Source organism: Mercenaria mercenaria, chromosome 10 (genome assembly GCF_021730395.1).
Source record: "Mercenaria mercenaria strain notata chromosome 10, MADL_Memer_1, whole genome shotgun sequence".
Classification (NCBI taxonomy): Eukaryota; Metazoa; Mollusca; class Bivalvia; order Venerida; family Veneridae; genus Mercenaria; species Mercenaria mercenaria.
This window is the reverse complement of record NC_069370.1, coordinates 5,312,961-5,326,299: the sequence shown is the minus strand read 5'-3', so window position 1 is coordinate 5,326,299 and position 13,339 is coordinate 5,312,961. Positions and strand designations below refer to the sequence as shown.

Genomic DNA, 13,339 nt, shown 5'->3' with positions numbered 1-13,339 from the left:
AGATATCATCAATCGAGTTTAAGGTATCTTAGAGTAGTCCATATTTTTTCAAAAAATCAAATTTATCTGTTATTGATGTAATGATATCATAAAATCGGTAAAGTGATATTACAAAATCGGTTTATTTCATTTCATCCTTAATTTTATTTGATGATCTCTTTAATTCGTTTTATCTTATTGAACAATCATTATTGTATATCATAAAATAGAATGGAGAAATGTCAGTAAACAAAATAAAAGATGTCATAAGATAAAACTTTAATGCATTATGATAACATAATATGTTATCAATAAATGAATTTATTTTTGTTTTGGGTTTAACGCAGTTTCATGACAGTATTTCAGTTATGTAACGGCGAACAATTGCTCCTGGATTCTGCACCAGTACAAACTTGTTCTCCGCAAGTAACTGCCAACTTCCCCACATGAATCAGGGATGGAGCACGAATGATTTTAAACACAATGTCTTTTATCAAATCGACACGAAGAACATTCGCCCCGTCACGACCCCGCGATCCGTATATCTGGATTGAGCTAAAAATGAATTAATGATATCACAAAATGAATTTGTAATATCCAAAAATGAATGAAGAATATCTAGAAATGCATTTAGGATATCACGAGTAAACAGGAAAACGGCACCCAATTGTTTTACCACACAAAATCGGCCAAGGAAGCTAACAAGAAATCAATATATTTTATGTTCATAACAAAAAAAAAATATGACAGCCACATTATAAACAATGGTACTATGAGCTTTTGAGGAAGAAGAGAAATTGATATATTTTGTCGTAATAATTAAAAACTGACAATGACTCATTGTCTGTTAAAAGAAGGAATAGCTTTCTGATACTGTTAAAGGTAATTAAGGGATATAAGATAATATATATATGGAACTAATCTATTGGGTCACTTACTTCTTCGTAAGGTTTTTATTTGCTCATGAAGGTAAACATTTGGGTCACTTACCTCTTCTTAAGGTTTTTATATGCTCATGAAGGTAATTAACCGTGAACGACATCAGCTATTTTATTTATCGAACTTCATAAACTTGATCGTCGCTCGTTGTTACGTGCGTCATTAGCGGTGATCGGCACACAATAAAAGTCGCCATTTTTAAATCGATGTTTCCGGCGCTCGCTAATGAAAAATTGAGCGTTACTATAGAAACGTTTTCTTGTTTTGTTTAAATGTTTCCAAGTGACAGAACGCCAGAAGAGTGTTTCCTAATGCGCATGCGTGTGGTTGCGTGAGAAACGTATGTGTTGTGGAAACGCCACTTTCTCTTAGATTCGCCAGCGCGCTTTAAAGTGGACGACATTAACTTGTGATTTTTTGTGTGTCTGAGATTGACAGTGTTTGGGTTTCAGCTAAGTGCGTCTACATTTATATGAATCCAAACAGATATCAGACATTTTATCGATCAAGCTTTTGTAGCCATCGCTGTTGTCTGACTATTTATATCTTCTCGAGCGCTGATAAAACTGAGGATGCAAAAGTTTTGTTTGCTTATTAATATATCGTAATTTCATTCAGTCATTGTACAATGTGGACTTCATAGTGCTTTCTTTGGAGTGGTTAGACGAGAACTAAGATGGGAAACGCTTCGTCAATAGATTCGTCTGTGGTCGTTTATCTAGAAGTTAGTGGAAAACAAGAAAAGGTAGGGACCATTTCTATATATATATATATACATATATATTTTTTATTAAATTTATTTAACGGTGATATGGTTTGATATACGCAGTAATCACTATTACTTGCCTTCATTTATAGACGAAAATCACGTATGTCTAGTTTTGAGCAAATTTTTTATGTCAATACTATGTTCATTGGTTTAATCTGGAAACATCAAAATATGCAGTCTAGTTATAAAATTTCCTTGCCATATTTACGGTTATGTTAGTATTATGAGGATTATGTTACTGGGTAGCAACGCTGACAAGTAGGGATCAGCTCCCTAGATTTTAGTTTCCATGGAACCCGCGATTTGGGTGAAACAAGTCTCGTTTTTTTGCTAGCATAATGTAAAAGGCATTGAATTTTATACAGATAGATAAAACAGAAGATTCTTATAAGTTTACTTGTAAGAAAGCATAGTTCCGCTGGCGAGATCTAAACCTGCCAGAATCAACGTTTTCTGTTATTGTAAATACGTCCCTATTTGTATATATTGTATAAAAATGTTACTTCCAAGCGAGCCTAAGGAGTAATAATAGTCAAAATCTAAACGGTAAAATATTGGCGGCTATTTGGACATGTCGACAATCCAGCTAAATTAACGACGTTAGATAAATAAATGCAATAGAAAAATCGAATTTAAAAAAAGCAGGACAAAACAAGTATAAAGGATATTAAACTTCATTCTTTACTGTTTTTTTTTTTATAAATGACAAAAATTTAGCGGCATGCTGAATAAATAAGGTCCGAAAATATATCCGCTGAATACCCAATATGGTAGATCAAGGTAGCGGAAAAAAGTTGAAAAAATGGTTCATTGAAATATTTCGACACCTCCTATTTCTCAAAACGAATGCTTTTTTTTTGTTATAGGAAGTACAAAATGAAGGTTTTAGCATCGTTTTGACTACTACTAAAAGAATTCGGCAATAATAAACGGACAATTTTCGGGTTTAGCTCAGCATAACCATATTTTTTTTTTTATTTACTTGCAGTTGAATATGCAGTCAGATATCCTGTAAAAATGTTAGACTTTATTTGGAATTTTTTTCGACACTGAATGGGGGCCGTACGTATTTTGTATAAAGGCTTTATTATCATGGGGAGATGATAAACATGTAGATAATTAGAGCTTTAACAAGTCTCGTAACAGTCACAATTTTAAGCTCATTTTCTTTATAAATCTTGATCAGAGCTTTTTAAAAAAAGAACAACAAAAAAAAAAAAAAAAAAAAAACAACAAAAAAACAACAAGAACATTATTCTGAAATGGAAACACTGCACTGCGTTCTAATGAATTATTTTTGTTTTAAGAAAAGCTTATAGGAGACCGTTTAAATATCAACTTTGAAGCAATCATTGTTGTGTAATACAAATTTAAGTACTTATCGTGTTCGTTTGCTTTTTCATAATTCAAGAGGCGCATTAAGTAATTTATAACCCTGACCTATGAAATTAAATTTGTTTTATAGTTGGTCGAGTCGGATGTGTTTAATCAGTACTTATAAGAATATAATTAAAGGTATTTGATATTGATCTTAAATTGTTAACATTTAAGACCTAAACATTTTAAGACCACTTTAAAGTAATAATTTGCATAAATTTACATCGTGGAAAATAGGCATAGAAATTACTGAAAGTGCAACGAATCCCAGTTTTAAAACATTATTATACAGTACATAAAATTCCTTTCACATTTATTAATAATTAATCGTAATAATAATGCATGATTCAAAAGTGGAATTTAATCTTGTATGACAACTATTCAGTTCTGTCGGGACTCGTATTTCTGTTTAATTCATTATGCACATTTCTCTTAACAAAAGCTTAATAGATTTACACAAATTGATCTTGAACAGAATAGAACAGAATATTTTATTTATAACGTTATCATGTATACACCGATGTATTTAAAGCACGCTGTAAATGATTAAATCGTTAGATTTAAAGTAATCTTTGTATGAATATTTACTATTTCATTAGATCTACATTCCGTTAAGTTACAATGTAGCCTCTAACATCATTTACTTTCAGATTTCATATCGGGTGCGTGACGTCATTTGTGACGTCAGTTTAATGATTTTCAGTTTTACTCAGCTTAACAGATAATTTTATAGAATTTATATGATGATTATATGTGTAGAGTCTATGCAGTGAAAAAAAAGAATATTAGACTTTCATCCGGAAATATGCACTCGTTCTTTCGTAGAATAATACTGCACTCCTAAAGTCGCGCAATATTTCCGCTGCAGAAGTCATCTAAATCATACGATAAAAATCTAATAGCCTATAAATATTACTGTTTCTATTTAATTGGAACATAATTCAGGCTCATCCTCTTCTTCCAGTTAGAGTGATGTTCTAGCCGGTGGCAATTGTCGGGTAATAAATTACACGAGTTTCATTTCATGCTGAATGAAATTAAATCAAAGCACTGAGAGGACTGATGTGGGCAGCGGTTGACAGCTTCTGGTAATGGGCATGAACAGTTAGCCTAAGTTTGGTGATTCTAGTTAAACTACTTTTGATTAATTAGCATTTCCAACCTTTTTTACCAAATCAAGGGGTAAAACTCTGCTTTTACTCTGTCAAAGGGGATAAAATAATATATGAGCAAAGCTCATATGCTTATTGAAAATTTTGTGAGGCTTGGTCAATCCTGCTCAAAATCTTGTTATTGTGCGTCATTGAAACGTCATGACGTCACTTCTGCTTACGGACGTAAATTTCTCGCGCTTTGTGTACATATTCTACTATAAGAAAGAGTGCTAGAAAGAAAGTATATATTTGCTTTATTTATTGTATTATTTGTATATTACGGTATGCAAGAAAATAATCTGTCAGAATAAAAAGCTTATAAGTATACGATATGCAAGAAAAAAATATCAGTCATGTGTTCACGAATCAGATAGAAATATCCGTCCCTCGGCCACCTGCGCATGGGTGGTAACTCGGCAAGCCTCGCTACCGCCCAATACTCAGGTGCCCTCGGGACGGATATTTCAATCCGAATCGTAAACACATGACAGATATTATTAATCCGGTCCCGAGTGCACCTGCACATTGGGCGGTAACGAGGCTTGTCAGTATAATCCGTAGTTGTCAGAAGTTAGAGCAATGTAGAAATTAAAGCCCCAAATACATAGTCCGCTGTGGTTAGAAGTCAATTTACCAATACAGTTCGAAGTTGTAATAAGTAAGAGAACCAATTAAGTTTGTAAAGGTTAGAAGTTAGAGCGCCAATACAGTTCGTAGTGTTTATTGTAAAGTAGAAAATAAGGCTGCAAAATGGTCTAAACAGTTATTTATTATTAGTTTCTCATAAATATCCGATATTATATATTAATTGATATATGATATAATCGATGTCTGAATATATTTTTTAGATCCAGTCATAGCATGCCACAAAAGGGCTGGTAAATTGTAATATCAATAAACCGTTGCGTGCGTAACTAATGTTTACATTTTCACATCAGAGACAGAAAATGCATCAACGCACATTAAATTACAGGTTTATTGTCATGATAACACGTCACAAGATTTTCAATATCTTCTCATTATTTCCTTGTAACTGCATTTGTGACACAAACCATTGCCTTTCGTCTGTCAGATTACTCCGCACTGCTTGCATTTGACATTATTCTAATTTTGATTTCCCTCATTTTTTGAAACGTGTTTATACCGGAAGCAGTGAATTAACTTCCAGAAAACAATTGGACTACTGGACACGTCTGCCTCCTGTGCCCTACTAATATAAAATGGTATAAAGGACTTTGAAATCGTTTTTAAAAATATTAGTAAATACCAGATGAGTACTGAATGTCCATCAGTCTCCATTAAAAATGTATGTTCTAGGTTCTAAATAAAAAATATTCCTCGTGATCGTTTGGTCGGTATATAATACTTATATTTAATACAATGCTCTACCCTAATGTTCGTTTTGATGCATTTGTGTATATTTATATGCCCCAGTGTTGAAATTTCACATAACTAGGATGATCGTACTTTTCAGCTATTGTTTATTTTTTATTTCCTTACAACTGACATTTATTTTTAAAGGGCGGCGACTTTTCGGGAATATTTTAAGTAATAACAAAACAGTAGAACATGTAATGGACAGGCAGATTGTTAATAAAGAAGTAATTTCTCTGTCTTGATTATATACTCCTTAAACCTTAAGATACTGATATCCATTCATAATTTAACGGGCCTCAATTATCATTATCAGCTTTCAATACTTTTTCCACTCTTTCGTCCCATTGCCCCATTATCTTAATCACGCACTTTATGCAAGATACCGACAGATTGTAATATTAAAATAATTCAACTTTTTTCGGACGTTTTGAGCACCAAGCTAAATGTTCCACGAATTAAATCCGTTATAGCGTTTTCATGAATTGATTATTTATTTTACAAGATGCATATATACTTTATTCATCATGTGTAATACTGAGTTTATATAAATTTCTCAGTATAATTTATCTGTAAAACGTTTACATTGGAACAGAAAATTAAATCACTTTATATCATATATCTGACCATAACTTGTGACAAGGTTTTTTTTTTGAACACCGAGCCGAGCGTTGCTGTTGTGAGACAGCTTTTGTTTTTTATCATTTTCTAATTCTTGTAATTCCTAGGAAATTGTTGTTTCTGTGTAGGCAAAGCCGTCTGACATCACAGGATGATGATTAAAATCCCTGAGAGAGAACAAACATGATAACAGTATGTCGTCAGTAAACCCTATGAATCCTTAATACTTTTGCAGATTGATTGTCTATACAACAAATATGTCATGCCGTTGATTGAGTCATTAAATCATTGATTGGCGATTGTCTAAACACAATCGTCTTCTAATACTGTCTTATTGGAAATATGAGGGGTTAGATTGGTTTTGTGACTAAATAAATGGGAGTGTTTAATATGTATTTACAATGTTGCAAAATGTATTAAAGAAGCGTTATATTTACGAAATAGAAGTACTCTTTAAACTCTACTTGTCGTCTGATCGTATGATATTAGTCTGTTTTTTTTACTTTGTCTTTGTCTATATGTTCACTTTCTTGTATATGATTGTCTTTGCCATAAGTTTTTTTCCTATTTGTAAATGGCCAAAGGCAAATTTATAAGACTAGTCCATTTTCGAAATTTAGCAGGGTAAAGGTTATATGTCATCGGTGTATTATATACACATTGTTTGAAAACCTGGTCATTCAGAATTGGCTTTATTGGCAATCAGCAATAAATTTGCCTTTTGCCATTTACAAATATGGAAAAAAAACTTATGGCAAAGATAATCATATACAAGAAAGTGCACATATAGAAAAAAGACAAAGAAAAAACCAGACTAATAGTATATGATCAGAAGACAAGTAGAGTTTCAAAAGTATTTTTTCATAAATATAATGCTTCTTTAATAAACTTTGCCAGTTTATACATACATCTATGAGGCAACCGTTTAACGCATTAAAATTTTGCATAGTATGCCATGAACATTGGCCCAAGTACTTGGATCTTATACAACTGTATCTTGAGTAACAAAAATATCAAATGATATTCTGACTCTATGTTATTTTGATTGCACGATTTACACAATCTTTTATCCTTTTCTGCATTAACATACCTTCCTAATTCTATCATCTCATCAAACAGACTGCCTTATACAGAATAGAATAGATTTCAAGGTCGATACATTCAAGCTAAGGACAGTTGAAAAACAAAAACTTAGAAAAAAGCACAAACTTGAAAGCGTATAATATTATCAATTTGTCTCAATACATAAATTGAAGAACTCTAGAAAGACGTATCACCGTCCACTTTCTGCTTGATACAACAATGGTAAAAGGATGAAATGTTAACTTTATCTCATTTGTTATTTACATTAATAACATAATCCTTAGTGTGTAGCCACAAGAGACTCTGTCGCAAATATCGAATGTAAATTGTGTTTACTTGTATGTCTGCTTATACGGACATAGTGTGCTCTCACGTTTACAAGAAAATCTTGTTTAAGCATTAGACAAATTAGTATTGACCTCGATGCTTTAGTGTGCAGTAGAATACATTCAATACCTGCGAACAATTTGTTTACCTAGCAATTTGCGGTGAAAGTTTGATAAACAAAACCCTGTGTTGTAAAACTAATAGTTCTGTTGTTGAAAATTGCAATCCGAAAGGTCATTTTTTTACCTGAAACGCCGATGCTTATAGATATAATAGGGAGATCGTCATGAAACCTGATTTTGTTTTGACGCAATTCATTAATTCGTATCTCTGATGATTATAAATAATCAATGTAACATTATTAAACGCTATTTTTTTATTCTGTATGAAATGCAATACTACGGAAATTCCAATCTGTTGTTTTGCCATTTCTGTATATTTTTATTACCCCGAGCACATAGCGATTAAACTGTCCGTCCGTTTGTCCGTCTGTCCGTACGAACCATTTTTATGACCCCGAGCACATAGCGATTGAAATGTCCGTCCGTTTGTCCGTACGAACCAGATTTATCATTTCGACTAAAGCCTATATTAATGATCCTGATTTAGTTCATACCCACACTCAACAATCCTTAAAATGACCGATATATAGATTACCTTGAACCTCATATGACCTTCACCTTCAAACTTAAAACGTTGATAAACTACATTTATATGCTCCCGAAGGGAGGCATATAGTTTTTGAACCGTCTGTCCGTCTGTCGGTCTGTCCGCAATTTTCGTGTCCAGTCCATATCTTTGTCATCCATGGATGGGTTTTCAAATAACTTGGCATGAATGTTAACCACAGTAAGACGACGTGTCGCGCGCAAGACCCAGGTCCGTAGCTAAAAGGTCAAGGTCACACTTAGACGTTAAAGGTCATTTTTCATGATAGTGCTTTGATGGGCGTGTCCGGTCCATATCTTTGTCATCCATGGATGGATTTTCAAGTAACTACGCATAAATGTGTGGCACAGTAAGACGACGTGTCGCGCGCAAGACGCAGGTCTGTAGCTAAAAGGTCAAGGTCACATTTAGACGTTAAAGATCATATTTCATGATAGTGCATTCATGGGCGTGTCCGGTCCATATCTTTGTCATTCATGCATGGATTTTAAAATTATTGGGCATGAATGTGTACCACAGTAAGACGACGTGTCGCGCGCAGGACCCAGGTCCGTAGCTCAAAAGTCAAGGTCACACTTAGACGTTAAAGGTCATATTTCATGATAGTGCAATGATGGGCATGTCCGGTCCATATCTTTGTCATTCATACATGGATTTTTAAATAACTACGCATGAATGTGTGGCACAGTAAGACGACGTGTCGCGCGCAAGACCCAGGTCCGTAGGTCAAAGGTCCTAAACTCTAACATCGGCCATAACTATTCATTCAAAGTGCCATCGGGGGCATGTGTCATCCTATGGAGACAGCTCTTGTTGGTTCTACAGCCCGCATAAATGACCCAATTCAGTTCATACTCACACCCATCAAACCTTTTGGCAAGACGTACAGATTGACTTATGTATAGATGACCTTGACTTTCATATGATCTTCACCTTTAAACTTAAAACATAAATACAACATCTTTAGTCATACACACGGGTATGGCAAGCCAATTTTCCAATAATTACGTGAACCCTAGTTCACGGCCGAAAAACTAGGATTAACGACCGATAAACTAGGTTTTTCGAACGTAAAACTAGGTTTTTCGAATACTAACCTATATTTTCGAGCGAAAACATAGGATAACGCCGTGAACCATAGTTCACGCTGGTAAATGTAGGTTCACGATTGTAAACCCCAGTTCACGGTCGTAAACATAGGTTCACATTCGTAAACTGTGGTTTACGAGCGTGAACCGGGGTTTACGAGCGTAAACATAGTATAACGATCATAAACATAGGATAACGACCGAAACTCATAGTTCAATCGAGAAACCTAGTTTATCAAACGTAAACCATGGTTTACGGCCGATATATTAGGATTACAGAATCAACAACGAATTTCGGGCGTGAACATGGGTTTACGGCCATGAACCTATGTTTACGACCGTGAACCATAGTTTACGGACCTGAACCTATATTTTCGAGCGTGAACCTATGTTTACGAGCGTGAACTTAGGTTAACGTTCGATAAACCAGGTTTTTCAAACGTAAAACCAGGTTTTTCAAATACCAACCTATTTTTTCGAGCGAAAACATAGGATAACGTCGTAAACCATAGCTTACGTTCGTAAACTCAAGTTTACGGTCGTAAACATAGGATAACGACCGAAATTCATAGTTCAATCGAGAAACCTAGTTTATCGAACGTAAACCATGGTTTACGATTGATATATTAGGATTAGGAAATCAACTATCAATTTCGGCCGTAAACCTATGTTTACGGTCGTGAACCTATATTTACGAGCGTGAACCTAGGTTTACGGCCGTGAACTACAGTTTACCTTCGTAAAACCGTGTTTATCGATTTGTAACAATATGGCAAGCCAATTGTCCAATAATTACGTGAACCCTAGTTCACGGTCGAAAAACTAGGATTAACGATTGATAAACTAGGTTTTTCGAAGTTCAACGTAAAACTAGGTTTTTCGAATACTAACCTATATTTTTGAGCGAAAACATACGATAACGCCGTGAACCATAGTTCACGCTCATTAATGTAGGTTCACGATTGTAAACCCCAGTTCACGGTCGTAAACATAGGTTCACGTTCGTAAACTATGGTTTACGAGCGTGAACCACCGGGGTTTACGAGCGTAAACATAGTATAACGATCATAAACATAGGATAACGACCGAAACTCATAGTTCAATCGAGAGACCTAGTTTATCAAACGTAAACCATGGTTTACGGTCGACATATTAGGATTATAGAATCAACAATGAATTTCGGGCATGAACCTATGTTTACGGACGTGAACCTATGTTTACGACCGTGAACCATAGTTTACGGACCTGAACCTATATTTTCGAACGTGAACCTATGTTTACGAACGTGAACTTGGGTTTACGAGCGTGAACTTAGGTTTACGTTCGATAAAACCAGGTTTTTCAAACGTAAAACCAGGTTTTTCAAATACTAACCAATGCTTTCGAGCGAAAACATAGGATAACGTAGTAAACCATAGTTCACGCTCGTAAACGTAGGTTCATGTTCGTAAACCTTAGTTTACGGTCGTAAACATAGGATAACGACCGAAATTCATAGTTCAATCGAGAAACCTAGTTTATCGAACGTAAACCTGGGTTCACGAGCGTTAACTACGGTTTACGCCCGGTATCTGATGTTTTCACTCGAAAATATAGGTTAGTATTCGAAAAACCTAGTTTTACGTTCGAGAAACCTAGTTTATCGATCGTTAATCCTTGTTTTTCGACCGTGAACTGGGGTTCACGTAATTATTGGACAATTGGCTTGCCATACACGGGGCATGATTTGCGCTCCATGTTGAAATGTTGAAATCGTAAGATGATAAGATTTGCATATATTAGATTTTATCCGTCTAATGTACTTACTGTCTTCTTCCATGTAAAATATGAGACCCCGGTGTATTAAAAATAATGTTTTTCCGCAATAAGACATACCAATATGAAGTCCCATATGTGTGCTTAGCCGTCGTATTAGATCCGGTTCTATAGCTTATATCGTGAATTTTCATAAAGCAAAGGCAAAAATCTATTTACTGAAAATTTTCAAAATGGCTAAAGACTCGTGTTTATGTATTATGCTAGATTATACGACTTTTACTTAACAAACGTGCGTAATTTGCCGTATGTATAAGGAAAAACAAATGTTCATAGATATGATAAATTGACAGAAATGTTCGTAAACATGATTTTTATATATGAATAACGTCATTTATTCTATTTATGGAAGCATTACGAGTGGTGCTGATAAAGTGTTTGATAATACAAGAAAAACTAGAAGCATGATTATAACAAGCGCAAGCTTCTTCCATAACAAAAACATTATATAACTAGCACAGTCGTCTTTTGTAACTAAAGATATTATTGCTAGCACCAGTTTCTTCCATAAATTCTGTTGTAACTAACGCCAGCTTCATCCTTAATGCTATCATAACATGAGCGTTCTTCTACCATAAAAATGAAACAATACAACTAACGCCACCTTTTCCCAAAACAAACATTATAACTCGCGCCAGCTTCTTCCATAACAGTCAATGTAACTAGCACCAGGTTCTCTTCCATAAATCGCGCTAGCTTCTTCCATAACAGTCAGTGTAACTAGCACCAGCTTCTCTTCCATAACAAACATTATAACTCGCGCCAGCTTTTTCCATAACAGTCAGTGTAACTAGCACCAGCTTCTCTTCCATAACAAACATTATAACTAGCACCAGCTTCTCTTCCATAACAAACATTATAACTCGCACCAACTTCTCTTCCATAACAGTCAATCTAACAAGCACCAGCTTCTCTTCCATAACAAACATTATAACTAGCACCAGCTTCTCTTCCATAACAAACATAACTCGCACCAGCTTCTCTTCCATAACAACATTAAAACTAGCCCCAATTTCTCTTCCATAACAAACATTATAACTAGCACCAGGTTCTCTTCCATATCAAACACTATAACTAGCACCAGCTTAAATTTGTTCCATAACAAACATTATAACTAGCACCAGCTTCCTTTTCATAACGAACATTATAACTAGCAACAGCTTCTCTTCCCTAACAAACATTATAACTAGCACCAGATTCTTTTCCATATTAAACACTATAACTAACACCAGCTTTAATTTGTTTCATAACAAACATCATAACTAGCATTAGCTTCCCTTTCATAACGAACATTACAACTAGCACCTGCTTCCCTTTCATAACGAACATAACTAACACCAGATTCCTTTTCATAACGAACATTATAACTAGCACCAGCTTCCCTTTCATAACGAACAATATAAATAGCACCAGCTTCCCTTTCATAACAAGCATTATAAACTAGCCCCAGCTTCCCTTTCACAACGGGCATCATAACTAGCACCAGCTTCCCTTTCATAACGAACATTATAACTAGCACCAGCTTCTCTTTCATAAGAAACATTAAAACTAGCACCAGTTTCTCTTCCATAACAAACATTATAACTACCACCAGCTTCTCTTTCATTACAAACTTTATAACTAGACCAGCTTCACTTCCATAACAAACATTAAAACTAGCACCAGTTTCTCTTCCATAACAAACATTATAACTAGCACCAGCTTCTCTTCCATTACGAACATTATAACTAGCACCAGCTTCTCTTCCATAACACACATTAAAACTAGCACCAGTTTCTCTTCCATAACAAACATTATAACTAGCACCAGCTTCTCTTCCATTACGAACATTATAACTAGCACCAGCTTCTCTTCCATAACAAACATTAAAACTAGCACCATCTTCCCTTTCATAACAAACATTATTACTAGCACCAGCTTCTCTTTCATAAGAAACATTATAACTAGCACCAGCTTCTTTTCCATAACAAACATTAAAACTGGCACCAGTTTCTGTTCCATAACAAACATTATAACTAGCACCAGCTTCCCTTCCGTAACAAACTTTATAACTAGCACCAGCTTCCCTTCCATAACAAACATTAGAACTAGCACCATCTTCCCTCTCATAACAGTCATTATAACTAGCACCAACTTCCATTCCA

At 34.7% G+C, this 13,339-nt stretch overlaps 1 protein-coding gene across 3 annotated transcripts in view; it reads left to right on the top strand.

Moving 5' to 3' along the window:
- Positions 1-1,202: 1,202 nt before the first annotated feature.
- LOC123560979 (high affinity cGMP-specific 3',5'-cyclic phosphodiesterase 9A-like) overlaps positions 1,203-13,339 on the top strand; it is a 64,784-nt gene continuing 52,647 nt past the window's right edge. For 2 of the 3 annotated variants that reach the window (XM_053552187.1, XM_053552188.1), the window contains exon 1: positions 1,203-1,663. In XM_053552187.1, the coding sequence (XP_053408162.1) occupies positions 1,595-1,663 (69 nt within the window). In that variant the 5' untranslated portion in view covers positions 1,203-1,594. The remainder of the gene's footprint in view (positions 1,664-13,339) is intronic. The other variant, XM_053552189.1, reaches the window with a different exon arrangement.